Below are 27,340 nucleotides of genomic sequence, written 5' to 3'. Positions count from 1 at the left end.
ACATAAGGGTGATTTTGAAAACTAAATTAACTTTTTTTAAAGCTGAAAATGAAATATATTATCAAACATATGTTTTCAATTATAAAAAAAAAGTGAAAATGAAATGGTTATCAAACAACCATAAATTAACCAAATAAATATCGAACAAAGTTAACATTAGAGTTACAAAAAGTAGAATAGAGAGAAATTAAAAGGTAAGAGAGAGAGAGAGAGAGTTTTTCAGCATTGTGCTATAGGAAGGAAGTCCGATGTTAAGTAGGTTTTATTAGGTAGTGTTAATAAAATAAGAAGAGTTGGGCCGAAATAAATATATACTAGGGTGGGCTTAATATTTACAATTGGGATAAATAAATTGAATTTAGTAAGTAAATAGGAAACCACAAATCCTAAACAGAATAGGAAAGCCAAAATCCCAAACCGATTAGGAAATCCAACCCAACCTCTATATATTGCGACCCTCACACACACTCTCCTCATACCATTTCACAAGAGCAACTCTCATCTCATTCTCCAAAATGGGTTTCCTAGAGCAAAGGCTTTTAAAGAAGGCAAGAGGGTCGAAGTGTGCAGCAGAGAAGACGGGTTTCAGGGCTCCTACTATGGAGCAACCATACTGCAAAACATGGGGGACAACAAGTACAAGGTGAAGTACAGCCGCCTGGTATGCGAGGACGACCACTCCATACCTCTGGAAGAGGTGGTCGAGGGGGATGAGATACGGCCTCTGCCTCCTCTGCCTCCGCCCAAGAAAACGAAAGCCGGGTTCGCTGACGGGGACAGGGTTGATGCGTTCGACAACGACGGCTGGTGGTCTGGAATCATTACTGGGAAGGTCGGGTGCTACTTTGGCGTCTACTTTGAGACTGGGCATCATATTGGTTACCCTGAGAGAATGCTGAGGCATCACATGGATTGGCGCAATGGAGAATGGTTCTTTTACCAGTAGCTGCTGCTGCTGCTTCATGAATTTGATTAGAAACTAAATCCAAGTTTTGTTATGATTTCTTGTTGTCTAGGGTTTATGGGTAATTTGTGAATTTAGAAACTAAATTCTCGTTGAATGTAATTTCATCAACTTGGTGACTTGTCATATATTTGAAACTTGGTAAATATATTTGATGTTGGTAAAAACAAATCACATTTGAAGCGAACAAGTAATTAGCGTGGGAGGGAGTGTTCAGCAATCTTCTCCCAAGATTGTTGACTTCTGTCCTTGTTACATTTGTACAATGCAAACCGAGTTATGGTGAAAGTGAGGCCAACCAGGCCGTCATCCAGAGCCATCGCTCTCTCTTTTGCTTTTTCCTTCTCTTCATCTGTCAACTCCCCATACAGGAGGCTAAAGTGGGGCATACAGGCTGCACTTCAAAATTCAATTAATCCATACAATAATCAGGGTTATTAATAATTAATCTCCATTGATGTCGTCTAAATTAGTGCTCGCCAAACCCATTACAAGAATTTGATTCTATGAAATGGGTAATCTAAACAAAATCCTTTGGTTGTTTGTTCATGGCATATAATTATCAAATTCAATTAGCTTACAGTTTAGGGTTAGTATTGAGTAATAACATTTTTTTAAATACAAGCGATATTAGGGAAAGGGGAATCGAACCTAGGACCAGATGTGCATGGGTAAATACTCTTTAACTTTAGTAGATCAATATCTATCAATAGGAAAAAAAAAAAACAACCCTAGATTCTGAAGAAAAACTCACTGTCAACAAGTATATATAATACGAGTGTATTAATATATTGATCTCTTACTTACCCAATTGGTCGAAATGGTCAGTGAAATTTCCTGTTGGATAAGTTACCTGAGAAATTAAACAGAAAATAACTAGATATGTTCGCATAAATTTTTTTAAATTTTAAATTAAACATGTAAATTCAATTTGCACGAAAATATATTTAGTTTTTAAAAAAATACCTCATCCGGATGAATGAAGAGGTAAACATTTTGGTAATAGAATGGACCGGGGAGCACGTCCCCAACTGTACATGCGAAGCAAGAGCTTTTCCCACAAGCCTCTTTGAAAATTCTGATGACGTCGTCTTCCCTGGAGCGGATGGACCCCAGAACGGGGAAGTGGGGCGTGATCTCGGGCCCACCGAATTCGTCGCGGAGGCCTTCCATCACCTTCTTGATCCTGTTCGAGACGTGATCCGGTATGACGGCCCACGCCGCATACGTCTGCACCTTCTGCCCAACTGGGTTTGGCATTGAGGAAATTGTTATGGTTGGTTCTGAGTTTTCCATGAGAAAATGGAATGAGTGAACGGAGAAAATTGATGAAAAGGAGTTTTGACAACTATTTGAACCCCCAACAATTTTCTTTCAATGCCAATAATATTTTTTATCCCCATTTTACCCCTGAACCCCTTGCTTATAGGGAGATGTTTGAAATGGTCCGTTTTAATGAGTCATTAAAGGCATGTTGGGTATTCAACTTGAATCCTACTTTTTAAACTTAAAGACAGAATTTGAGTTCAAAATAAAGAAAACTTGTTTAGTAACCCTATTTTAAAAAACTCAAACTCAAGAATAACTAAAAAACCCCACCCCGATTTTTAAAAACAAAATTTAATAAAACACACCCAAAATCAACCCCAAAGTCAACTTTTTCAGTTTTTTTTCCTAACAACACATAAGTTCTCAAATTTTTAAGATTTGAAAACAGTTTTCAAGTTGCATACCAAACAAGTTTTTGAATCTTAAAAATAGATTTAAGAACTCTTTATTTTTAAGAAAAATCAAAATTTTTGAGTTCCTTATTTGAATAGGATGCCAAACTTGAACCAAGTTTATCTCCATTAATGTAGACAGAGATTTGAACCCCAATGAATATTGGGTAAACTCCTCTCCTCCAATCACTTGTACTCAAGAAAAAAAAATAAAAATCCCACGTAACTTTATTACAATCTCAAGACGAATGTGCCAAAAGAAGGGTGAAATAAAAAAATGGAACATATATTTTTATAAAGCCGAATAAAATCTTCGAACATAATGGCAATTTCATATGGAAAATGATGAAAGAGTTAGGCAAAGAGGGACATATTGAACATCAAAATCTTGGAGGATTCATTCATGAGTAGCATAAAAGTGGAAAAGCATCCCCGACCCAAGTTTTTGATTTGAGTAGCATAAAACAAAAGTGTACTTCCAACTTCAGTGGTAAATGCTTTTTAGCTGCAACACAAATTAAAGCAAATTAAATAGTTTTGGTTAATCTTAATTGTTCAACTTTGCAGACAAAGTATCTGTTGAGAACCCCAGCAAAGCGTCTTTGTTCCGTTAATTGACACACCAAATTCATGCTATTAAGTGAAAATCACATTTATTGATATATATATAGATGTTCACCTAATTAGATTCGTCTAATTTCTATTAGAAATGTGAGTAAATATATATTACAACCAGTAAGTTTATTATACATTGTTGGTTCATTATCTCACAATTTAAATTTGTGAGATTAATGATTGTATGATCGGCCAATTATAACACCTTAAATTCTTAAAATTAGTGGTTTGTACCAATTTAAGAATTTAAGGTGTTATAATACATTGTTGGTCCATTCTCTCACATTCTCTCTCCTCATCACTTATCAAATGTGAGAAAGATAGAAAGAAAAGGAGAATGCAACAGAGATAGCACTGTTTTATTATTCCTTATCAATCACGCTCTGTTATGCGTGATAATTTTTTCGCTTAACATAGCTTGATTAATTGAAAATAGCAAACTAACAGTATCTCTGTTTCATACAAGTTTTTATGCTCCCAAGACGTCCATTATTTTCTCCACTCTCTTTACAACAACGTGGTCCGGTGGGATGGCCCCTACACCGCAAACCTGTGCAATCTCAGGTCGTCTATGTTATCACTAGTACTACAACGTACGTAATAGTTTCTTGGATTTGCCATGATATGACATTAACTTCAATAATTTGTGCACCATGCTCTTTGGATTCATTGAAAAGAATAAAGAAAGCAAACAGGAGTGGTGGGCCCAACAGATTGCGTTTGGAAGGAGTTTGATGGGGCGGAGGGTTGAAGGGGATGGACAGGTGTCGCATCCTGAGAGTAGCCTATGTTTGAGGGCTTATTCTTTGTGCTTCCTTTGCGGGGTGCAGAAGTGTCACTTAGCAGTCAGACTAGCTAGGTATATAATAGGTATGTGTCGAAATTTTACTGCGCATTGAAGCTTGAGGATTATAAATATATATATATTTTTTAATTTTGGATTTTTCGGTTCTTTCTATATATATTTCAGATGAAGCTGTTTGGATAGTCAATTTGAATTCTGATTAGAAGATATCTTTCCATCTCGAGCTCCTTCTTTTCCTCACCAGTTCACTTCCAATCATATATTATTTCTAAATACGCTCTCACACCAGCTATCAACATTTCTTCTTGTTGCAGTGGCAGTGGCAGTGGCAGTGGCAGTGGAAGTTACATCAATTGCATCGACAATTGCCAAGTCTTTCGAGTACTAGCAATCAACTTTTCCTTCTCTTTCTTTTTTGTCATCTGTCTAAATCTTATACTATATTTGCTTGATGATTTTTTTTTTTAAATTTCCTTTTATGTTCTCTACTATAAATGTAGTTTTGTTCATGCCATGAAAATGCAGATATTAAAGCCAAGGTTTCCACCATGAAGATGATGAATTCGCACCGGATCAAGTCTTGCTCAAGAGTTCTCTGGCGCCCCATTTGTTTTCTCCTCATTCTGGTACTTTTTCTTCAACATATTTTTCTAGCTTGTAGAAGCAAACTTCTCTCCTCATCCCACTTCTCTGTTGTGTATATTTGGCAGGGACTTTCATGCTTTATGATCTCAATGTTGTTTAAGATGACGATAAAAATTGAACGACGTATGCTCCTGGAATCAAAACAAGCACTCAAAAAATTATTATCAGGCATTGACACCACTGCAAAGTTGCTAAGTCCATTAAATCCATCAGTAGTAAATCTGGCAAGATCTCTCAGTTCCTCACTTAATGGAACTGAGCTCAATTTCGCTACCGTCCAAACAAGGGTTAGTGTATATTCTCAGACAGTTTAGCTGTGTTTAATTAGTAATGTTTGCTAAATAAAACATTCTCGTAATCTACGAACTGGTTTCGTGTTTTGTTGTCCAGGTTGCACCAACGTTGTTTCTAGCACTTTCAATGATCCCACATATCTCACAGGTTTCTTATATTGGATTAGATGGCCTTTTATTCTCACTTTACAACCATGAGGATCAAACTTTTGCAGTATTCTCCAACACTTCATTTTCTTCAAATTGGTACACTCAACCAGTAAATAGGGACACTGGGAAGTTATATGGCGCCGCAGTTGCTTCAGATTCTTTGGTCACAGTTAAGTCCACTTGGTTCCAACAAGCCTTGAATAGCACAAGTGGTTATTCTTGGCTGGGAAGAGGATGGGACAAGGCTCAACATAGCATGTTTTTAAGTACTGTGCCTATGGATGGCAGAGGGGTGATTTCCTTCGGTATTCCAGCAAAAGTTGTCGTCGATCATTTCACCGCTTTAGACTTCCATGGGGGTTACTTTCACTTGGCTACATCAAATGGGGATGTGATTGTGCAAACAAAGCTCCCAAAAACCCAATTTGAAATAAGCAACAACACGGTTTCGGTCCAAATGGTGAGGCCAAATAGTAATGCCACTGGTGATCTTGGTAAATTCTCATGTAATCGTGATGATGATGACAAGTTGGAACCATATATTCATTCATGGAAAATGAAGCGTATCAAGTACATGACTTATTGCTCCACCCTCGAGATCATCGGAGTTAAATCGGTATGTGAAACCATAGTTTTTGCACCAATTTAGTTTGATCTAACTTGCCTTACAAGTTAACTGCCATTGTATCACTTCCCTTGATTTATATACATATATATGTTTCTTTTTTCTTCGTTTCTGCAGGTATATGTATTGACTTGTCCCGCCAATGGTCTTGTAAACCTTAATCACAAATCAGTAGTGTTGCTTGGCCTTTTGGTATTTTTAATTCTTGCATCGGTTTGCATATTCATACTCTTAATAATCAGAGCTGCAAGAAGAGAAATGATCTTATGTGCACGGATCATGAAACAAGAAGGCGCAACTCGTCAAGCAGAGCGCAAGAGTATGAACAAAACTAAAGCCTTCAGTAGAGCAAACCATGATGTGAGGACTTCTTTGGCAGCCATCACTGGTTTGATAGAGTTGTGTCACCAAGATGCCAATCCCGACTCTGAGTTAGCAGCCAATTTGGCACAGATGCATACTTGTACAAAGGACCTCCTGGTCATATTGAATTCTGTTCTTGATATAAGCAAAATTGAAGCTGGGAAAGCGCAGCTTGAAGTAGAAGAATTCAACTTGGCTCAGCTCCTTGAGGATGTAGTTGATATGTTCTACCCTATTGCTATAAAGAAAGGAGTCGATATCGTGCTCGATCCTTGTGATGACTCGATTGCCAAAACATGTAATGTCAGAGGCGACAGAGGGAAACTTAAACAGATAATGTGCAACTTGCTTAGCAATGCAGTGAAGTTTACATCTGAAGGTCATATCACAGTTCGTGCCATGGTTCCGAAATCAAGTTATGAGAATGAAATCATCGCTTCCAATCATAATCGTGTGTTGAAGTGTTTGTCATGGTTGTTTTACAAGGGGAAAGGAGCTTTCAGTGATTTGGATGCCATTCATACAGCACAAAAGGATCCCAACAGTACAAAGTTTGTCATTGAGGTGGATGATACAGGCGAGGGAATTCCAAAAGACAAGCGAGAATTTGTTTTCGAAAACTTTGTTCAGGTGACAGACAGGGCTACTGGAAAAGAAGGCTCTGGTTTGGGACTTGGTGTTGTTGAATCTTTGGTAAGTAATTCAGAATGAGTTTAACATACTAATACATTATATATATGTATATATATATATTAATTTAGTTATTGATCACAATTCAATTTCTGGTCTAGGTACGCCTAATGGGTGGAGAGATAAAAATTCTTGATAAAGAGCTGGGTGAGAGAGGTACTTGCTTCAGCTTTGATGTTTCTCTTCTGACATGTAAACCAAATTCTGGTGACATTGAAGAAGAATTTTCCAATGATCGCTCTGCCAACGGATTTCAACCTTTTGGTATACAACTTTTGGCGCATTCACCAAAACCAGAGGGATCTCATGTGGTGCTCTTTATAGAAGGCGACGAACGGAGAAAGATTTTGGTGAAGTATATCAGTAGATTGAACATAAGAGTTTCATATGTAAAGCATGCAAAAAATCTTCTTCCACAACTTGAGAAGATAAAGTGCAAGTTAGAAATTTCCTATTTCAATCATTCGGAAAAGTCCCAGCTGGGTTTTCTTGACCAACTAAGCCCCTCCGCATCCAACAACTCTGAGTCAAGAGCAAGTGACGGGTCTCAAAGCATCAAGGAAGTAGATGACCAAATCTTGCAACCCGATAAAAAGACTGACTCCGGAAACTCCGCAACTGCAGGTATTGTACTTATTGTGATTGACACAAATGCTGGTGTTTTCTCTGAGTTGTATGCAACTGTGGCTAGCTTTAGGAAAGACATACACAAGTCAAGATGCAAGGTTGTCTGGCTAGATAACTCAATAACGCGTAACACGCATCCGATGCAACTAGAAGGACAGAAGCTAGCTCCTCCACTCGATTTTATTATCTACAAACCATTTCACGGGTCGCGCTTATATGAAGTATTAGGACTAATACCTGAACTTAAAGGATGCAACTTACCAAAGTTAGAAAAGAGAGAAGTAGCTCAAGAAATGCAGAAAATGGATCCCAAACTTGCAGGAAATGAAGTAGGAACATCTTCATCACCTCACGACGACGACTCACTGCAACAAGTGGTCGTACATAAATGTGTTGATAAAAGAAGTGATCAGGAGCTCTTGTATGGAAAGAAAGTTTTACTTGTTGAAGATTCAGCAGCAATTCGCATGGTCATTAGTACTTATCTTAAAAAACTTGGAGCAGTTGTGGAAATTTGCCATGATGGCAAAGAGGCATTTGATCAAATTTGTAGAGCTCTAAGGGATCATAGCAAGGAGGCTCATTCTAAATCTACTCCCTACGACTATATTTTCATGGATTGCGAGGTAATGTGATCAAAACCATTTCTTCATTATTAAGGGTTTTTTTTTTCTTCTGAAAAAGGAAGACGGATTTATATGTGTCTTTTGTTTGTTAATTTTGGTTTTCCACAGATGCCAATAATGAACGGATTTGAAGCAACAAGGCTAATAAGGATGGAGGAAAAACAATACGGGATCCGTATTCCGATTATAGCATTGACAGCCCATGCAATCAATGAGGTGGTTAACAGGATGATTGAAGCAGGGATGGATGTCCATCTAACCAAACCATTGCAAATAGACATGTTGCTGGAAGTCATCAAATCGATTGAGAACAAATAAAATGACAAATTCGAAGTAGTTTTGTAGATGCAAGAGATTATGTTAAGTTGGTTTTTTAAATTTAGAAGAGAATAAAATTTAAAGTTTCTCCAATTCTTAATAGTTGACGGAGTTTTCAGTATGAAGGTGTTTAGGGGTTCATTATCATTAGAAACTCCATAAAATTTCAAATTCAAACAGAATCATCCGTTTAAAATCGTAACGAGTTGTTATTTTTTGAGAACCTTTCCTATTGAAAGGTTAGGAAATGGGTGATAATATACTAAACTCACACACACTACACGGATGCTAAAATTTGAATCCAGGACCTCGCCTGAGAAATCATCCGTTTAATATTATAAACAGTTGTTATTCAAGAAAATGAAATCACATATCAAATTGAAAATTGAAACTTCAGAGTTGAGATGTCTGAGTCACAAATTTGAGTTGAATGGAAGATCATCCTACTTAATTCATCAAAAACCTATGGTGCGGCACAAAGTTTTGCTTTTCTATGGTGCGGCATCTTTCTGAATAAATAAAGACCCACCTCCTGTCCTTGTGTTAAGGTCAGCTCAAAAACCTACATGAAACACAAGCACATGCAACAAGTAAGCAACAATTTATGATACATCCGAAATAATAATGGAGGAATAGGTTCACCAAACTCCATTGAAATCAACTGAGGAGAGATTAACAGCTTGATGAGTATCAGCTGTGCTTTCTGTGGACATACCCCCGGTACTACCACTATTTCCCGGCTCTGACTTCTAAATTCTAATATTGGTATAGCCTCGCGGCTATACATATATAATTTCTAGTTATAGAGTATAGCCGTGCGGCTATACCTGTAAAATTTCTATTTATAGCGTATAGCCGTGCGGCTCTACTGTTAAACAACAGAGGTTGCATTTCCATTCTTGGACTTGTTGCTCTGACTCCTAACAGTTGCACATACTGAAGATACCATCTCATTAATGGAGCTCAAAAATCCACCAGACATGAAGATGGGATAGAGTCAACCTTCTGAATAGACCTAAATCACAAATATCACCTGTTTCATTGGACATGCTACTATGGCAATCCACACGTAGGCTATGGTAAAAATTCCAATTAGAGCAGCGATAAGGCAAGAGACAATAAAAAGGCGATCAGTTGGATTCTTGTTGTTCCAATTGGAGAAAAAAATATCAATGTCCCCATCATAATCCATCCTCAATGACTACTTGTTTGATCTACATTCGCATGGGCATCAAACTGCCCAATCCCAGTTTAATTAGGCTTCAACTCATATATCCTCCAATATGGTTTCATCATTCAATAACATTATCAAAAGCCTTAAACTCATTTCACAACCCAACTGATCATCCTACTTAATTCATCATGTGCAACAGAGAGTCGAACAATGCTTTTATAAGTGCTACTTACTGTAACCGCTTCAACCTTAAAAAAACTGAAAACGTTTCATAAGTAAAACAAATATCATTCCAAATACAAAGCACTTGCTGCCATGATTAATTTCATATCAAAATTCAGATGTAAAAGCCAGATACAAAATACATGTAAACGTGAAGGAAATACAAAAGTCCACCACAGTTCTATCATAATTGAGTGATATTTTAAATTAAATGACAGTCCTGTGGAAAAACAAAACAGCCCCATCTTTGTGAATCTGATATTGGAAGAGAATACTTTTAATTGACAGGTACAATTGGTTTTATACAAGAGTGTCTTCGTCTACAAGGAAACAAGTCCTCTAATCTAGGAAACTTACTAGGAAAGTAAATCCTAATTACAACAGTATTGATATTAATTGATATTATACAAACTTATTTCCTAACACTCCCCCTCAAGTTGAAGAGTGGATATCAAGAACTCTCAACTTGCGAACTAGATTGTTGAATTCTTCTCGTCCCAATGCCTTAGTAAGAATATCGGCTAACTGAGAGGACGAACTCACATGTTGTGTAGCAATCAAACCTTCCTGAATCTTATCTCGAATAAAATGACAATCCATCTCAATATGTCTTGTTCTCTCATGAAATACTGGATTAGCAGCAATATGTAAAGTTGCCTTGTTGTCACAATACAACAAAGCAGATTGGCGATGAAGGATGCTCAAATCCTTGAGGAGGGATCGAAGCCAAGAGAACTCACAACATGTTGCCACCATAGATCTATATTCAGCTTCTGCTGATGATAAAGATACAGTTTTCTGTCGCTTCGATTTCCATGAAATTAAAGAAGATCCCAGAAACACACAATAGCCTGTAGTAGACCTTCTAGTATTAGGACAATCTGCCCAATCGGAATCACAGAAGGCACGCAAAGTCAAGTCATTCTGATAAGACAATAATATGCCTTGACCTGGCGATTTTTTCAAATAACTAATAATGCGGAGTGCGGCCTCCATGTGAGGTTTACGTGGGGCATGCATAAACCTGCTTAAGACATGAACAGAGTAAGTAATATCTGGCCTTGAACTGCAATTTGAACTGCAGCCAATTCATGGGTTAATAATAATTTAATTTAAAATTAAGGAAGAGATAATGAGTTTAGTTGTGTCTTATAACATGTTCTCATTTTGTTTGTTTGTTTTTATTTTATTTTATAAATTTAAATTTTAATATAAAAATGTTATTAATTTAATACATTACCCTTAATTAATGAAAATATTTATTTCTTAATATCTTATTTAATTGAAGGTATTTTTTGGTATTTAAAATGCCTTGCCATTTTTTTTCCCTTTGCTAGAAATAGCTTTGGTTTTCAGTAGTAGTAATGTCTGAGCACTCAAGTTGATGAATTATATAGAGAATCCTGACATGAGACAAAAACCAATTCACACAAATTAAAGTGTATGACACCGAGGGCCTATTTGATAACCTTTTCATTTTTCAAAAAACGAAAAACTTAAACTTGTTTAGTAAATAATTTTATTTTTCAAAACAACTGAAAAGTGAAAAGTGAACAAAAGTTGTTTGGTAATCGATTTTGGTTTTCAATTTTATGTGGAACTTGGAAATGGAATTTTTTTTTTCTTTTTGTGTCAAATTGTGAATTTCAGATCATAAAATAAAAATGCATGTTACAAAGAGTTCGTTGTATTTTTGGGTGAATTTTGAATCTGGAGGTGCCGATGTTTGGGTCTGGGTCTGGGTCCAAGTCAAGAAGCCCCAAATACCAAGTTTTAGTAACTGGAGTGTATTTCATGTGTGTTGATATAAAATTAATGAATGAAAAGAGAGAGTAGAGAAAAAAAAAACTGAAAAATTGAAAACACTTCCAAGTTGTTTTAAAACGTAAGGGTGATTTTGAAAACTAAATTAACTTTCTTTAAAGCTGAAAATGAAATATGTTATCAAACATATGTTTTCAATTATTAAAAAAAAAAGTGAAAATGAAATGGTTATCAAACAACCCTAAATTAACCAAATAAATAACGAACAAAGTTAACATTAGAGTTACAAAAAGTAGAATAGAGAGAAATTAAAAGGTAAGAGAGAGAGAGAGAGAGAGAGAGAGTTTTTCAGCATTGTGCTATAGGAAGGAAGTCCGAAGTTAAATAGGTTTTATTAGGTAAGAGACAATAAAAAGGCGATCAGTTGGATTCTTGTTGTTCCAATTGGAGAAAAAAATATCAATGTCCCCATCATAATCCATCCTCAATGACTACTTGTTTGATCTACATTCGCATGAGCATCAAACTGCCCAATCCCAGTTTAGTTAGGCTCCAACTCATATATCCTCCAATATGGTTTCATCATTCAATAACATTATCAAAAGCCTTAAACTCATTTCACAACCCAACTGATCATCCTACTTAATTCATCATGTGCAACAGAGAGTCGAACAATGCTTTTTATAGGTGCTACTTACTGTAACTGCTTCAACCTTAAAAAAAAACTGAAAACGTTTCTTAAGTAAAACAAATATCATTCCAAATACAAAGCACTTGCTGCCATGATTAGTTTCATATCAAAATTCAGATGTAAAAGCCAGATACAAAATACATGTAAACGTGAAGGAAATACAAAGCCCACCACAATTCTATCATAATTTAGTGATATTTTAAATTAAAGCAACACACAACCCTCATGCCACACAAAACCCGCTTTATACTTCACTTTCTATTCTATTTTCTCGAAAACAAAACGGAGTAGTCTAAAAGCAAAGCATAACATATGTACATACATTCTAATATGTAACCACGAATGCATATCTATGAGTGTGTCTCAATTTTGAAATAATAATCAATAAATACATTGAACCGTGAAGATTTTAGAAAATAAAAAGTGAAAGTGTTTGAAAAAATAAATAAATAAATAAGGGAACTTACAGTGACATTCTGAGGAGATGGAGATGGATTGCGCCGTTTAGAGAAAACTCTAGCCTTAGCTTGATCCATGAAGAGAGGGAAAATTCAGAGTGTAGCAATCAAAGCAAAACCGAAATCCTAAGATTGATTTTTGGGTTTTTTGAGCGCAAATTTGTATTCGAATATATATACTTTTTAAATATTAAAATAAGTTTTAAAGAGTATTTAAATATATAATGGGATCCTTTTTAAAAAAATCAAAATCTTTTCCTAATTTTCTTTTATCGATAAGAGTAGTTTAGAGTATTATCCATTACTATTTGGCCATTATCCGAGTCTTTATTGTCTCCTTTTGAATTTTAACTAGCATTTTCCTGTTTAACACTTGTATTATACATATACGTACGTATTTTTTAATAATACTTTCATTTTGCGTATACATCTTGAAGACTTAGTACAATACACATATGTACATATTTTTCATGTTTAATACACGTGTTTTTTTACAAAATTTTCAATAATACATACAAAATTCAAGTATTATACACTTAAAATTATATTAAAATATTATATGTGGCTGGACTTTTCAATTCCAGTAGGTTAAGTGAGAAAATTTCGATTTTAGGTGTAAAGTGAGAAATTAAGACCCTTTTTATAGCCGCATGGCTATATTCTTTAAAAATTTTAAATAAAAATCTTCCGAATAGGTGCTATTAGGCGGCGGTTCCTATTTTCTATTGAAATGTTAAAAATAAAAAGTACAGCCATTCGGCTATACCCCTAAATTTCTATTTATGGAGTATAGCCGAGCGGCTAGACTTGTAATGTGAGGAACTGTCTATATATATATATATATAAATTATTCATACTACATATTAATTAATTATTAATATGAATTTTTCTTAGTTAAATATTTTTTGTGAAGACTTATATATTATTAAATCTTAAGTCTAGCATGAGATTATTCATTTAGTTGAAAGATGACATCATTCTTGTTTTCCACTTGTAGAGACTTAGAATTGGTTTTAATCAAATCATCACTGCCATGCCACCTTGCATGCTAGTAGCAAGTGATGTTGTGATATCATTAGCCAAAGGTGGATGACTCACATTGCAATATTTGATTAAATAAAAATAATAATTACCCAAAAAAAAAAAAAAACAATGTCAACTTCAATTAAATCAGTGCGTATGCATGTGTGATAAGTTTACACTCAAGAAATGAAAAATTATATGTAAATCACTTGGAAGTTTAAAAAGAAAATGGTAAATACATTTGGGTCTAACATGAAGCGTAAGGCATCGACCAGCTTTTCAAGCGAGAATTCATTAGCTGGAATGGGTGCAGGACCTACTCCTCTGGCATGCACCCTCTCCCCCCAAAATGGCTGGTCCCCAAAGAATGGTACAATTGTGGTTGGACACTAAAAAGAAGACAGAATATGAGCCAACTGAGTAACTGAATCATTTACAAATGTAAGACTCCCCAAGAATATAGCATTATCATTTACATGACTTTCGGACCAGTTGTCCCATCAGCCCCATGATGCTAAAATATGAAAACTATGAGAGAATATTTGTTTGTGGGAATTTTCTATGTATTCTTCTCCTTGTAGGAGGTCATATTTATAATACAACAAAACCTGAATTGGCAAGTAAATAATAAATTCCTAAATCTATTTACAGTAGGAAATCAGGAATTAAAGTAAATCAATTACAAATAAAATAGGAATCCTTGGTGTGTAAGGAAAGTAAGTCAATATCCACAAGTCACGCCAACACTCCCCCTCACGTTGGTGCATAGATGTCGCCATGCCCAACTGATCCAGTGAATTGTGGAATGCTTTACTGGAAATCACCTTTGTCAAAATATCCGCCAATTGATCCTCGGATTTCACAAAAGGAAACTGAAACACTTTAGCCTCAAGCTTCTGTTTGATGAAGTGTCGATCCACCTCAACATGTTTAGTACGATCATGTTGAACCGGATTCTGTGCAATGGCTATAGCAGCCTTGTTGTCACAAAAGAGATTCATTGTAGATGTAGGTTTATACCCAAGTTTAGTAAGCAACTTTCTTAATCAAAGAAGTTCACAAATCCCTTTAGTCATGCCTCTGAACTCGGCTTCTGCACTGGATAAAGCTACTACATTCTGTTTCTTGCTCCTCCATGTCACCAAATTACCTCACACGAATGTGAAGTAACCCGATGTGGATTTTCTATCTGTTACATTACCTGCCCAATCTGCATCTGAATAACCATCAATATTTAGATGACCATGCTTTGAGAACATAAGTTCTTTTCCAGTGCAGACTTCAAATATCTAAGTATCCGAAGAACTGCATTTATGTGGTCTTCACTTGGAGAGTGCATAAATTGACTGACAACGCTCACTGCATAAGCAATGTCTGGTCGAGTATGTGACAAATAGATCAATCTTCCCACTAACCTTTGGTATCTTTCTTTGTTAGTTGGAACTTGATTCAGATATTCTCCAAGATGATGATTCTGAACAATAGGAGTGTCTGCAGGTTTGCAATATAGCATTCCTGTGTCTGTCAACAAGTCCAAGACATATTTCCTTTGAGAGAGAAATATGCCTTGCTGTGATCGAGCCACCTCAATTCCCAAGAAATACTTGAGTCCACCTAAATCCTTCATCTCAAACTCTGTAACCAGATAGTCTTGTAGCTGTGATATTTCATGTTTATCATTCCTAGTAATAATCATATCATCAACATAAATTATTAATGCTGTTACCTTCCCTTTTCGATGTTTCAAGAACAAAGTATGATCTGAGTTGCACTGTTTGAAACCATTGTTCTTCATTGCCATGGTGAACCGTCCAAACCATGCACGTGGTGACTGTTTCAACCCATACAATGCTTTTCGTAGCCTGCAAATTGTTCCAGTCTGAGTAGTATTATAACTATGAGGAATGTCCATGTATACTTCCTCCGTGAGTTTGCCATATAGAAAAGTATTCTTTACATCAAACTGGTGTAGTGGCCAATCCAAATTAGCTGCAAGGGACAATAAGACTCTGACGGTGTTTAACTTTGCAACTGGAGCAAAGGTTTCTTCATAGTCTATACCATAGGTCTGTGTGTACCCTTTTGCCACAAGTCTTGCCTTGTATCGCTCGATAGATCCATCTGCATTGTGTTTTATAGTAAACACTCATCTACATCCGATAGTCTTTTTTCCTCGTGGTATAGTCTCCAATGTCCAAGTCTGATTTTTCTCAAGAGCTTTCATCTCCTGTTTTATAGCTTGGACTCACTTAGGATCTTTCAATGCTTCATAAACTTTGGTTGGAATATGGATAGCAGACAACTGATGCACAAAAGCCTTGAGTGGTTCAGACAGCTTCTCAGTAGATACATGATTTGCAATTGGATACTTGGATGTCTTGCCAATATCAGGTGAATAACGATTTGGTGGCTTCCCATGATTTTGCCTGAAAGGTAATTGATATCTAATAGTTTTATCCTCTAAATGCACAAGTCTAGTAGGAGTAGTTACCTCAAGGATATTCTCAGGAGATTGGTCTGTTGGTACGGTTGAGTTAGAAGGGGTCTTTATCTTGTTGTTCTGTATTGTCTGTAGGTGTAAGACTCGGATCAGAAATATCTTCGTATGGATCAGGGGGGTCAAGTAATTGATCGCTATGAATGAGCGATTGGTCGCCTTTCGGCAGAGAGTAATCTTGTGCTCCAGATTCCGGATGATCAATCATTTCTGTACATAGGAGAATTTCTTTGTTTTTCAAGTTGCTCCAATTCTGCTCTTCATTTCGTATCTTTCCCTGAAGCGTAGAATTGGATGATGGGTCATGGAAGAACAGCTCAGATTCCAGAAAGGTCACATCCAAAGTGACATAGGTATGTCGGGTAAGAGGGTGATAACAACGATAGCCTTTTGATGAGTGGCATAACCTACAAAAACACAACGAAGCGCACATGGATCAAGTTTGCTACGTTGATTTTTGTGGAGATGAACGAAAGCCACACATCCAAAGATTCGGGGTGTGAGTACCAAAACAGAGGGCAGAGGTCTGTGTTGCGCAAGCACCTGTAAGGGAGTTTTAAAGGTCAATACACCAGAAGGCATGCGGTTGATTAGGTGAACTGCAGTGACAATAGCATCATCCCAGTGATGGCGAGGAACATGAGCGCCAATCAGAAGTGCTCGGGCGGTTTCAAGAAGATGTCGATTTTTTCGTTCAGCAACACCATTTTGTTGTGGTGTCTGAGGACAAGTCGTCTCATGGATAATTCTATGTTGTTCGAAGTAAGTCTGAAAGTCATGATTGACAAATTCTCCACCATTGTCGGAGCGAAGAATCTGGATTTGAGCATTAAACTGAGTTTTCATCTGTTTGTGAAATGACTGAAAACGGGAAAACACTTTGTTTTTATTCTTCAGCAAATAAAGCCATATCATCCATGTACAATCATCTATAAATGTGACAAACCATCGAACACCAGAAGGAGCAGTGATAGGTGAAGGTCCCCAGACATCAGAGTGAATTAACGTAAATGGAGTAGTACACTTGTTCGTACTCAACGGGTAGGGCACACGGTGACTCTTAGCCAAAATACAAGTATTACATGTGAAGTCGGAGTCTTTGAAACCTGAAAATAAATCTGGTATAAGATGCTTCATATAACTAAAAGACGGATGTCCCAATCGACGGTGCCACAACCAAATTTGCTTTTGTTTGCTATCAAAGGGATGCGTCACATTGTTAGCCATGCCATGACTGAAGTCATCGACATAATATAGTCCCCTTCTCTTAGTACCACGACCAAGAATCTCCTTAGTGTGAATATCCTGAAGCAAACAAAAACTCGGGTAAATGAGTACACAACAATTCAATTGTTCAGTAAGCTGACTAACGGACAACAATTTAGTGGATAAAGATGGAATAAGTAAAGTATTAGACAGTGTGAGAGAGGATGAGAGTGCAACAGTGCCAACCCCTGTCACAGGATAAGTAACACCATTGGCATTTGCAATACAGGTTCGTCGAGGTTGTGTAGTATTCAGAAAATCATCAGGATCAAACGTCATATGATCAGTTGCACCGGAATCAATTATCCAACTCCTGAATCAATCTTATCGGAAGTATGGAATCCATAACCAGTACCATTACTAGTCGTATTGCATTGTCCTCGATCTTTAAGAGTAGCCCACCAATCGGGGTAGCCATGCAATTTAAAACAAGTCTCACGAGTGTGTCTCGGATCTCCACAATATGTGCAATCTAGTCCATGTGTCGGTGTCGTTAGTCGAGTAGTCATAATCTGTGCAGTGGAAGATGCATAGGATACATGTAGAGTAGGAATTCGGATCGGGATGTGAGCCTGAGTTGGGACTGGAGTCGGAGTCGAAATCGGGATCGAGGTCTGAATCATAGACAAATTCGGGGTTGTGGTCATCATCGGAGTTAGGGTCGAGGTCGTCTTCGAGTCGGGGTTGGGGTCGTCGTCGTCATAGTCGAGGTCGGGGTTAGGGTCGTCAAAATAGGATCCTGATTCCGGATCGGGTTCGGGGTCAGCAAAATAGGATCCTGATTCAGGATTAAATTCGGGGCCAAAGTCTGCATCTGTAGGAGCTGAGCCATTTGGGCACTCAACTCAGCTATGGTTGGTTGAGAATGAGAGAAGGAGTCGGTGGTGCTACCTCCATGATGGTTGAAAAAATCATCAACCCCCATAGCGGCGGCGGGGGTTTGAAACTAGAGTTAGCAATTCCAAGATCGTCGCTCTGATACCATGCTTAAAATATGAAAACTATGAGAGAATATTTGTTTGTGAGAATTTTCTATGTATTCTTCTCCTTGTAGGAGGTCATATTTATAATACAACAAAACCTGAATGGGCAAGTAAATAATAAATTCCTAAATCTATTTACAGCAGGAAATCATGAATTAAAGTAAATCAATTATAAATAAAATAGGAATCCTTGGTGTGTAAGGAAAGTAAGTCAATATCTACAAGTCACGCCAACACATGATACACCTAAGAATAGCCAATCATGGGGGCAATTGTCCACAAAATACACAGAATCACCTGTTCGCTGGGGACCAACATGAAGGTGGTCACTCTTTGGAGATTGTGGCTTTGGTTGATTGTTTTTATTGGGAAGGAACAAGTAATTTTTTCAGGGTAAGGACAAACAGAGCTACTCTGGGATAGAACTGGGAAAAGAATATTAAACATGAATAGAGAAAGCTGCAACAAACTCACAAGGCTATCAAATCCAATATAGACAGGCTGTTCACCAGCTTCAAGCCACTCCGCAAGTGAATCTGGGGGTTCGTAATTTGAAGAAAGGTCAAGAAAACAAAAAACAACATCAACCTTCGGTCCCCAATCTGCCAAACAAGTAAAACGGAGAGCATATCAGCAAATAATCAGCATACTGTATTCTCATTTGGTCAAGCTGGTCTATTTCTACCACATCAAATCATATTCCTGAGGCTAGAACAAGAAGAAGCCCACGTGATAAGATATGCTTAATAATCCAAAACCACCATGAGGATTCTGAAATGACCATGTACGATACGTTTCCTTTGGATGATACGTATCCATTATAGCTGCAAGGCTCGACTCTATAAATAGAAATTATAAACGTACAGCCGTACGGCTATACTTTCTAATTACATTCGAATATTTTAAAGGTAAAGCCGCGCGGCTATACGCTTTAAATTTATTCACGAAGCTTACACTCGCAGTGGACGGAACTTTCTCTCGCGGTCACTGCTTCGTCCTCCGGGTTCGGCGCCCAAAAAAGACCCAACCCGCCTAGGAGCCCACCTAGCTACTACCTAGCCGCCTAGCCGCCTAGCCCCCGCCTAGCGACCACTTAGCCGCCTAGCGACCGCCTAGCCGCCTAGCCGCCTAGCCGCCCGCCTAGGCCGACTTTTCAAACACTGCGAGTGACTGAAAGTCTGAAACCCGAAATTGAAAAAATTTAGAGCTTGAGAGTGGGAAGCCGAAGCAGTGAAGCACAAGTCAAGTCCATGGAAGAAGAGATCATGAGACTCTTAATTCCATTCCTCTCCCTGTTTAGCGCTTTATATTCTTCCCTCTTCGCACTGACGACATGGAGCAGAAGAAAAAAATACAAAATTTGCTGACTTGGTGTCTGTCTTCCGTGGAAGGAAATGGTGAAGTTGTCCTATCATGGAGTTTCCATGGTCTTGCCAATAACAAGGTTCTGTGAATGGCATGCGTTAGGCTACTTGAATTCAAATTGATACTGAAGTTTAAACATTTCTGTGCATGGCATGCGTTTAGCTTCTCTTGCTTTGCTTATTCTTTAATACTCAAATGGCATTTATGCTTGTACCTCACTGCCTGTGTTTTAGGTGGAGAATGTTAGTACAATTTTTGTTTGCCGCATTCCTCGTGATAGTGATTCACTATTTCAGAGTAGTCGAAATCCGTCTTTTGCCCTTCAGCTATCAATGTGTTGCTACTTGTAACTGTATTAACTATATGAGTCATGACTTGCTGTTTAGTTAATTGGATATTCTTCCTTAACATATGCAGGTTTTTCTGTGTTGAAATGAGACTGAACATATAATGGAATAAATACAAATTTCATGTGAATAATGCGGTCCAAGTGTTTGGAATTGCAGCAAGATTTCTTTTTGAAAGCTTAAATGTCAGGAAGCAAAGTGTTGCTAACGTATAACTTTATAAGCGAAAGCGGCAATCAAGAACAGATCCTGTACAGGGACATGAGTGCCGTAATTCACTTTTTGTTGCTCCCGATGATACTTCTTTTGTTACTAGATACCACCAGAATGTGCCATATTCAACCGACCCTTGAAAGCGTATCTAGTTGAGATGAACATTTAGATTTGGTTCTTTAATTTAGGTTTCTATGAAGATCTTCTCTTAGTTGTCTTAGACCTATAATTTATTTTTAAGGTCATTGCTATATTCTGTCTCACCTGCGCTTTTTCTTGCAGGTATGCCATGTATGTTTTGTGTGTTGTGTTGGGGGTGACCTGAAGCATTGTGGAAAATGCCTTCAGTCGTATCATCTCCAATGCCTAGATAAGCCCCATAAGGAAAAGAAACACATTGAAGTGTCTGGCACAAGACAAATACCAATTAAAACCGTTCCAACAAGTCTTGATGAGGTTCCTTCCCAAAGGGATGCATATGGGAATAAGTCTAGGGGCAAGAAAGTAGGCTCATCTTCAAATGCTAATGCTGGAGCATTGGTTGATGATAATAATGTTGGAGGGAGGTTAGTTTCTCAATTGGTGATGAATTCCGCTGTAATTACTGCTGATTTTGTAAGACAAAAATCATCATCATCAGCAGCAGCATTTGAAAGAAAAAGCAGCTCTGAATGTGATGGTAGCTCGCCAAGATTGAATACATCAAACTTAGAAGACACTGATTCATTCTCTAGAAATAGGTTAGATAAATTAGGTGGTGATTCAGCTTGCGTGAAACAAGTTGACCACCCCATTGATTACTTTCTGCCGAAGGAATTAAAGAAAAAAGGATATGGATGAGTCTAATATACAAAGGAAATCACTGCCCGTGGAAAATAGCTGCTCAGTAGATCATGAAGCAGATTTGAAGCACTCCAGAGAGGTATGAATGAAGCCTATCTTTTGTCAATTTGGAAATAATGTATCTGCCTATGAGCACAAACACAATCATGTGAAATGAGAAATAGAAAATAAGATGCGACATGGAAAATACATTCTCATTTACATGTATTCTATCATAATACATATGTATAAAAACAAGGTCTGAATAAAAGGTGCATCATTGTTAGTGCTTAGTTGCCCTCGAGTGGCTGACTGACTCCACTATTATGTGCATTCTTAACCTGATACTTCATTTCTGTATACGTAATTTGTAATCACCGATCTAATTTCTTTGCTACGTATCATTGATTTTACATACGATCGTGCTGGATCTGCTGCTGCTGGAACTAAAATGTAGGTTCACATTAACTTCAGAACTTATTGGTTTCTTATATTTTAATTGCTTGCTTCATTCATCGGGACAGTTTGATGCATGAAGAAGAAGAGCTTCATGATGACGAAAAGACAGGCAGTGACGCCTTACAACAGGCTGGAGAAGTACTTGGCCAGAGTGCTCAAAGTGCAATGGATGTTGAAGTTCTTTGCATGGATCGTTTAAGAAAAAGTAGTGATACTAGAGACTCCTTTTCTGAAGCTGCAACTCCATGTAAACCAGGAAAAACCCATGCATTGATAAGAGATGAAGCTCAAGTTTTATCAAGTGCGGATCTTAAAGCAACAGAAACCCCTCATTAAGGCAGATCGCTTCCTTATTTGGACTTGTCTGTTATCCCCACTGGTAGGACTTCATTCATTTCCAGGAATGCATTTGAACCAGTAACATTACGAGTTTTAGTAATTGGGTTGTGAATTTTGACAGGTTTAACCTAAACAGGAGTTGCCCAAATCCCAAGTTCCCAACTAACCCCAACTCAAATTTAATCGAATGAATAATTTCTCACCAACTCTATTCATACCCTACCCAACCTAACCCACAAATTTAAACTAAAAAATTCATGTTGGTACTTCAGACGAATTCAAATTGAACCAGTCTTAATCACAGCTCATTATTCTAGAGAGGAAAGCGATTTCATAAAATCACATCGCGTAATGTCACTATCACAAAATTCTAGCACCTGAATTTTTCTAACAATTTAATTTGGCAATACAATCAGCTTTTTTCTTAGAGCATCTCCAAGGTAAGGCAAAAGAATAGACGAATCTCATTTGCTTTGTCACATTATTATTTTTATACTCCAAGGGAAGATACAAATGGGTAGGTAAAATATACACCACTCTCCCCAACAAAGTAAAATTGCCTACTTCACAGTGAAGAGGTATATTAAGCCCCACTTGCTTTTTATAACAAAATATCGTCTTCACTTTCTCACCTGTTTTCTATAAAATATAATAACAAATATAAAAGTTTTCTATAAAATATAATAACAAATAAAAAGATAAAAATAATAATAATTAGTGTAGACTTGCATTGCCTAGTCTCTCTAAGTGACCAACTTTTTCATGAGACAAATAAATAGGCAACATGGCATGTAGGTTATTATAGTACAATTTTGCCAATTTCATTTGCCTCTTCCTTGGAGATGCTCTTAGGGGTCATATCCATCGAAGAAAATTGCAAAATATAAAGATAAACCAAGGAAAATATTGATTTTAAAGGAATTCAAAAAACACTTGTTTAAACTATGCTCATGAATGTGATTATGAAAAACACATCTCATCAATTTGTTCCCATGGCTCAAACAGCTAAATAAGATTAAGACATCAGCAGCTAAAGCAGTTTGGCATGCAACTTTTAGCAATATCTGTTCCCTCTAAGAGGTTCTACAGCTAAAAAAATAAGACGATGGTGCACTTCACGCCCAAGCTATCTCTAGAACTTTGCGGTGCTCCCTCCCTACAGTTCATCCTGAAAATCCAAAGCGCAAGACACTATGATCAGTAAACACACTAGGAATATGGTTAGTTCATTAACAGAAAGAGGAAAGAAAACCTACATGTTTCTCAGCCTCAGTTTCGGCACTCTCTTCAGTTGAGTCTGGTTTCAATTCGGAATCAGATTCTTCTCCATCTTCGGCCTCAGCATCGTCGTCCTCGGCCTGAAAAAACACGCTGAAGCTGTTAGGGGACCATGGAAAAAAAAATGAAAGATCTAAACTCTCGGGTGGCAGTTTTGAATGCTTACATCAGAATCAACAGGGTCTTCTTTTGATTCCTGGTAAAAGATTAAGGTAACAAGTTAATAAAGATGAAAACCACACGATTCCTAATTGTGTAAATAGTTTTGTACTCCATGAACAACGTCATAGGCAAAGAGAGGTACCTCCTCCTGCAGCTTCTTCTCCAGCTCCTCAAATGCTGCCTTCTCGGCCTGAAATTGCATGGAACTCAATCAGACATCTAAAATGAATATATTTTTAAGGAGCTAAGCAAAAGGTCTATTAGATGGCATACATCTTTCTGTTTGCCCCATGTTTCCTCAGCCAACTGCTTTGCATACTCCGGCTCATCAGTGATCAAAATGTTGTCAAACAGGGTTCCAGATTTCACCTGACACATTACACATTTTGCCTAATCAGAATTTGAGTAACATGGGATGGGACCAACAATAGCAAACAGAATGTAACAGACAAAATTACCTGCCACAATTCGATTCCAACATACTTCAAGTTGGGGTAAACATACAGCTCAGGGTCATCCTTGAATTCTGGGTTGTCAATCAATGGTGCCTTCCACTTTCCCTTGAAGTTGGGGTTCTTGATTTTCTGCACAGTGGTGGAGAAAAATTATGAACGAGTGTTCACAAGTTGCATTACAAGCTATTATACAAACCACAATTCCACAAACCTTTGGCTTCCATTCACCCTTGTACTCAGGGTTGGGAATGGTTGGGGCAGTCCATTCACCGTCTTCCTCATCATCCCAGTCTTCAGGCTGAAACACCAAGACACGTTAGTGAGCAACAAAAGTGCTCTTCCGCATATGTGTGGTATTTTGAAATTCGAAGTTAAATCAATACCTTCTTGGCATCGGGATCGGTTATTTCCTTGGGAATGTCATCATACCCCTACAAATAGACAATAAGAGTCTAGGGTTTAGGGTGTGCATTCAGTAGGTAAGAAGTATAAAGAAATTGTGACTACCTCTGGCTTCTTATCTTCAGGGTCAGGGATGTATTCTTGGTCTTCCCAATCTTCAGGCTGTCAATATTAAATAGTCAATACTTATTCAACACTTCAGTCATGATTAGTTAATTGAAGTCTCAACAATTCAATTAAAGGTAATTACTTTCTTGGCCTCGGGATCCTTGATTTTCTTTGCAGGCAGAAGATCCCAATCGCTGTAGAGGCTACCAGTTTGTTTCTCAGCATTGTCAATAAGGATGCTGTAGGTAGCATCTGGACGGATGATAAAAGTATAGACATGAGTGAGTTGGTCAGTCTCACAAGGAACATCCTTCTTGATCAAGTTATTTGTATTATTGTAGTTAAGAATTGCATGCACTTTCTTGGTGCTGTATCCGCAGATATCTGGCCCAAACATGATACTGCAAACAACAAAAGTTTATATACCAAATCAGCAATGAGGTAAAGAAATTGAAGCAAAGAAAACAAAATCATCAGACAAATAAGGATATCACTAGCCTGTATGGGGTATCACCGCCAAATTTCTTCTGATCAACATCACCACTGAGTAGCTTGATGTAGCCACCACCACAGTCAAGTTTCTGCTCATGCTTCACAGAAAATTGAAACACGAGTGTCTTATCCTTGTTGCTGAATTCAGGGAACTCAGCTGATATGGCATAGAACCTGTAGTCCTCACTTGTTTGGATACCTGTACCAAGATGTCAAAGTCATTGAAAATGGTCATCAGGATAGGCATCAAAACATTTTTTTAAAATCAAGACAGGAACACAGTAAAGAATCGGTATTGGTTATAAACGGATACCTTTGTCATTAGGGTCTCCATTCCATTTTCCAGAGGTGTAGTTCCATTCACCAGCCAGGTTCTCATCTTTCTTCCACTCGGAAGTAACCCAACGTTTATCCCATCCGTCTTTAGTATTTTCCAAATAGTATAAGAAAAAGAAATAAAAGGGAATCAGAATAACAGAACTAGAAAAAAGATCAATGGAAACAGAGAAAAATAAAGAACCAGAGAAGTAGACATTTCACATGTACACTAGAAATAAGCTTCATTTTTTTTATTTTTTTTTGTAAAGTCATTTTGAAAACTAGTTGACCAAGAAATGTTACTAGTTGACACTCTACATCCGTGTCAATTCGACTAAGACAGAGTATTCATCATACTATACAAATGCCAAAAATCTGTGCGCCTTTCGAGCTCTACTCATCAAAATCAGGCACAATTGCAACATTCGCCAGGTAATTGACAAGTTCAACAACAGAAAGACTCGAGCCTCAAGGCAATACATAGCTAGAGCAACACCAGAATATCAATTTTAACAGCATGTACAGGATTTAGCTTTAATCATCTGTTCCAATTCATATAGTACACATGGATTGTAAACACCTTGTGAGACTACACAGTGCAAACAGAGAATGCAACATTCTCGAACAGAAATTGGCCTCGAAACCTTAGAATTATTGATTTTCTCCATCCAATCCCATTTATATTGATTCAGGCAAAACCCTAACCCTCACTTTGATTCTGCAAACACTTCACTGCTGACATTGACTATATGCATATACACATGCATAGAAATTATATAGCCACACACGCACACATACATATACAACCAAGCATTTCTATTAGATACGTAACCAAAAACCACAACTGAAGCTCAAAATTCAACGATATGTCAAAATTCCCACAGATCCATTTCAAATTAGTAAATTCAACTCACACGGACGCATTAAAATAAACATTATCCAAAAAACAATCAGATCGAGTCGGAGACTTATATATAACACCGATCCTCCAGAAATGACATTGGATTCAACCCAATTATACCCTAAACCAGTGAAAATGCAATCAAACACTGAGCACATACATCCATACACCTACAGATACACAGAGTGAGAAACAGAGAGAAATGTATAGTTATACCCTCGAAGCGTTCTTCGAAGAAGACCTTGGCGGAGGCGATAGCTAGGAGAGAGAGGAGGATCAGGGACAGCAAGCTAGAGTTTGGAACCCTAAACGCCATCGTTTTCACCCACTGAGAGTTGCACAGCTACAGAGTGTGATGAGAGAGCTCGATCTCTGGAGGCTGTTATATAGGTCTACTTGCTTGGTTTTACCTGCCGTGGTTAAACAGCGGGTTTTTGCTTTGGGTTAGAGCCTCGTTGGATGACGTGGACTAACCATAGTCCGCCACATCACGGGTTTGTCATTGTTGTGAGGTGGCGAGATCTGATTGGGCCTTCTCCGAAGTATGGACTGTGGCAATTGGATGCGACACGTAGATTGGCATCGACTCTGACGAAACTACCCATGTAGTACAGAAAGTTGCCAACCCTGATTGGTTGGGTAACTTTGAGGTGTTGTTGTGTGTAGCCACTGGCCAGTAACAGTAAGGCATATTAATGACGTTATTATCTTTTTAATTTAACTTTTATGGGATTGGCCTTTGGAAATTAATAGGAGATTATTGTTAGGTTAAGATTAGGTTAAAACTAGGGCTAATTCAGATTAAGCTCTTGTGAGGAACAAAGGGCCGGATTTGTTTTGTTTTTTTTTTAATGTTCAACTTTTCTTAATTGGACCGTGTTTTGTTTTAGAGGACAAATTCCATTGTCTTTGTACACAACATTGTGAATATCAAAGTCTTAGCCAACACTGCAATGTTTGAGCCTGGATCACAATTCAATGCATAGTTTGTAAGTTTGAATCTGTAATTGAATATAAGATATCCCAGTCATTTATTTTTTAGATCACGAGTAATAATATGATTCTGTACATGATTGTGTCAAATTAATTAAAGTAAAGCAAAATATATATGGTTAGGTCAGTTTATCAAAATAAAGTGTTAGACTATTAGCCCTGTTGC

General features: G+C 37.5%; 4 protein-coding genes and 1 long non-coding RNA gene across 5 annotated transcripts; 3 read left to right on the top strand and 2 right to left on the bottom strand.

Moving 5' to 3' along the window:
* The first annotated feature begins 622 nt into the window (after positions 1–622).
* LOC103344545 (protein AGENET DOMAIN (AGD)-CONTAINING P1-like) lies at positions 623–946 on the top strand. The gene has a single exon (XM_008248140.3). The coding sequence runs from the start codon at positions 623–625 to the stop codon at positions 944–946; it is 324 nt and encodes a 107-aa protein (XP_008246362.2).
* Positions 947–1,080: 134 nt separating this feature from the next.
* LOC103344032 (cyclic phosphodiesterase-like) lies at positions 1,081–2,284 on the bottom strand. Its single transcript, XM_008247663.3, has 3 exons — positions 1,931–2,284; positions 1,772–1,817; positions 1,081–1,358 (listed from the first exon to the last, which is right to left on the bottom strand). Exons 1-3 carry the CDS (start codon positions 2,258–2,260, stop codon positions 1,159–1,161), a joined length of 576 nt encoding a protein of 191 aa, XP_008245885.2. The 5' UTR covers positions 2,261–2,284; the 3' UTR covers positions 1,081–1,158.
* A 2,025-nt stretch (positions 2,285–4,309) lies between these two features.
* Positions 4,310–8,544, top strand: LOC103344546 (histidine kinase CKI1). The gene is made up of 7 exons (XM_089041112.1): positions 4,310–4,486; positions 4,631–4,731; positions 4,816–5,037; positions 5,141–5,809; positions 5,936–6,874; positions 6,973–8,124; positions 8,233–8,544. The coding sequence occupies exons 2-7, from the start codon at positions 4,654–4,656 to the stop codon at positions 8,440–8,442; spliced, it is 3,270 nt and encodes a 1,089-aa protein (XP_088897238.1). The 5' UTR covers positions 4,310–4,486; positions 4,631–4,653; the 3' UTR covers positions 8,443–8,544.
* A 10,959-nt stretch (positions 8,545–19,503) lies between these two features.
* Positions 19,504–21,538, top strand: LOC148921194 (uncharacterized). The gene is made up of 2 exons (XR_016123314.1): positions 19,504–19,964; positions 20,728–21,538. It is a non-coding gene; the product is annotated as an uncharacterized LOC148921194 (long non-coding RNA).
* A 1,417-nt stretch (positions 21,539–22,955) lies between these two features.
* Positions 22,956–26,538, bottom strand: CRT1A (calreticulin 1a). The gene is made up of 13 exons (XM_008247679.3): positions 26,398–26,538; positions 25,276–25,383; positions 24,969–25,161; positions 24,613–24,871; positions 24,468–24,524; positions 24,344–24,391; positions 24,172–24,258; positions 23,964–24,089; positions 23,779–23,874; positions 23,648–23,695; positions 23,510–23,539; positions 23,322–23,423; positions 22,956–23,233 (listed from the first exon to the last, which is right to left on the bottom strand). Exons 1-13 carry the CDS (start codon positions 26,495–26,497, stop codon positions 23,222–23,224), a joined length of 1,266 nt encoding a protein of 421 aa, XP_008245901.1. The 5' UTR covers positions 26,498–26,538; the 3' UTR covers positions 22,956–23,221.
* Positions 26,539–27,340: the final 802 nt, after the last annotated feature.

This window comes from Prunus mume, linkage group LG1 (genome assembly GCF_029339155.1).
Source record: "Prunus mume cultivar Tortuosa linkage group LG1, ASM2933915v1, whole genome shotgun sequence".
In the NCBI taxonomy this organism is placed as follows: domain Eukaryota; kingdom Viridiplantae; phylum Streptophyta; class Magnoliopsida; order Rosales; family Rosaceae; genus Prunus; species Prunus mume.
This window is presented reverse-complemented; position numbering and strand designations above follow the sequence as displayed.

Excerpts from the sequence above, each read along its gene's own strand:
- LOC103344545 (XM_008248140.3), top strand. The coding sequence starts at position 623 with ATGGGGGACAACAAGTACAAGGTGAAGTACAGCCGCCTGGTATGCGAG.
- LOC103344032 (XM_008247663.3), bottom strand. The coding sequence starts at position 2,260 with ATGGAAAACTCAGAACCAACCATAACAATTTCCTCAATGCCAAACCCA. Across the intron at positions 1,818-1,930 it reads TCTTCATTCATCCGGATGAG|GTAACTTATCCAACAGGAAA; the intron begins GTATTTTTTTAA and ends TTAATTTCTCAG. Across the intron at positions 1,359-1,771 it reads TGACCATTTCGACCAATTGG|CCTGTATGCCCCACTTTAGC; the intron begins GTAAGTAAGAGA and ends TTTGAAGTGCAG.
- LOC103344546 (XM_089041112.1), top strand. The coding sequence starts at position 4,654 with ATGAAGATGATGAATTCGCACCGGATCAAGTCTTGCTCAAGAGTTCTC. Across the intron at positions 4,732-4,815 it reads TTTGTTTTCTCCTCATTCTG|GGACTTTCATGCTTTATGAT; the intron begins GTACTTTTTCTT and ends TATATTTGGCAG. Across the intron at positions 6,875-6,972 it reads TTGGTGTTGTTGAATCTTTG|GTACGCCTAATGGGTGGAGA; the intron begins GTAAGTAATTCA and ends TTTCTGGTCTAG.
- CRT1A (XM_008247679.3), bottom strand. The coding sequence starts at position 26,497 with ATGGCGTTTAGGGTTCCAAACTCTAGCTTGCTGTCCCTGATCCTCCTC. Across the intron at positions 24,259-24,343 it reads CCGATCCCGATGCCAAGAAG|CCTGAAGACTGGGATGATGA; the intron begins GTATTGATTTAA and ends TTGGTGTTTCAG. Across the intron at positions 23,540-23,647 it reads AGAAGAAGCTGCAGGAGGAG|GAATCAAAAGAAGACCCTGT; the intron begins GTACCTCTCTTT and ends ATCTTTTACCAG.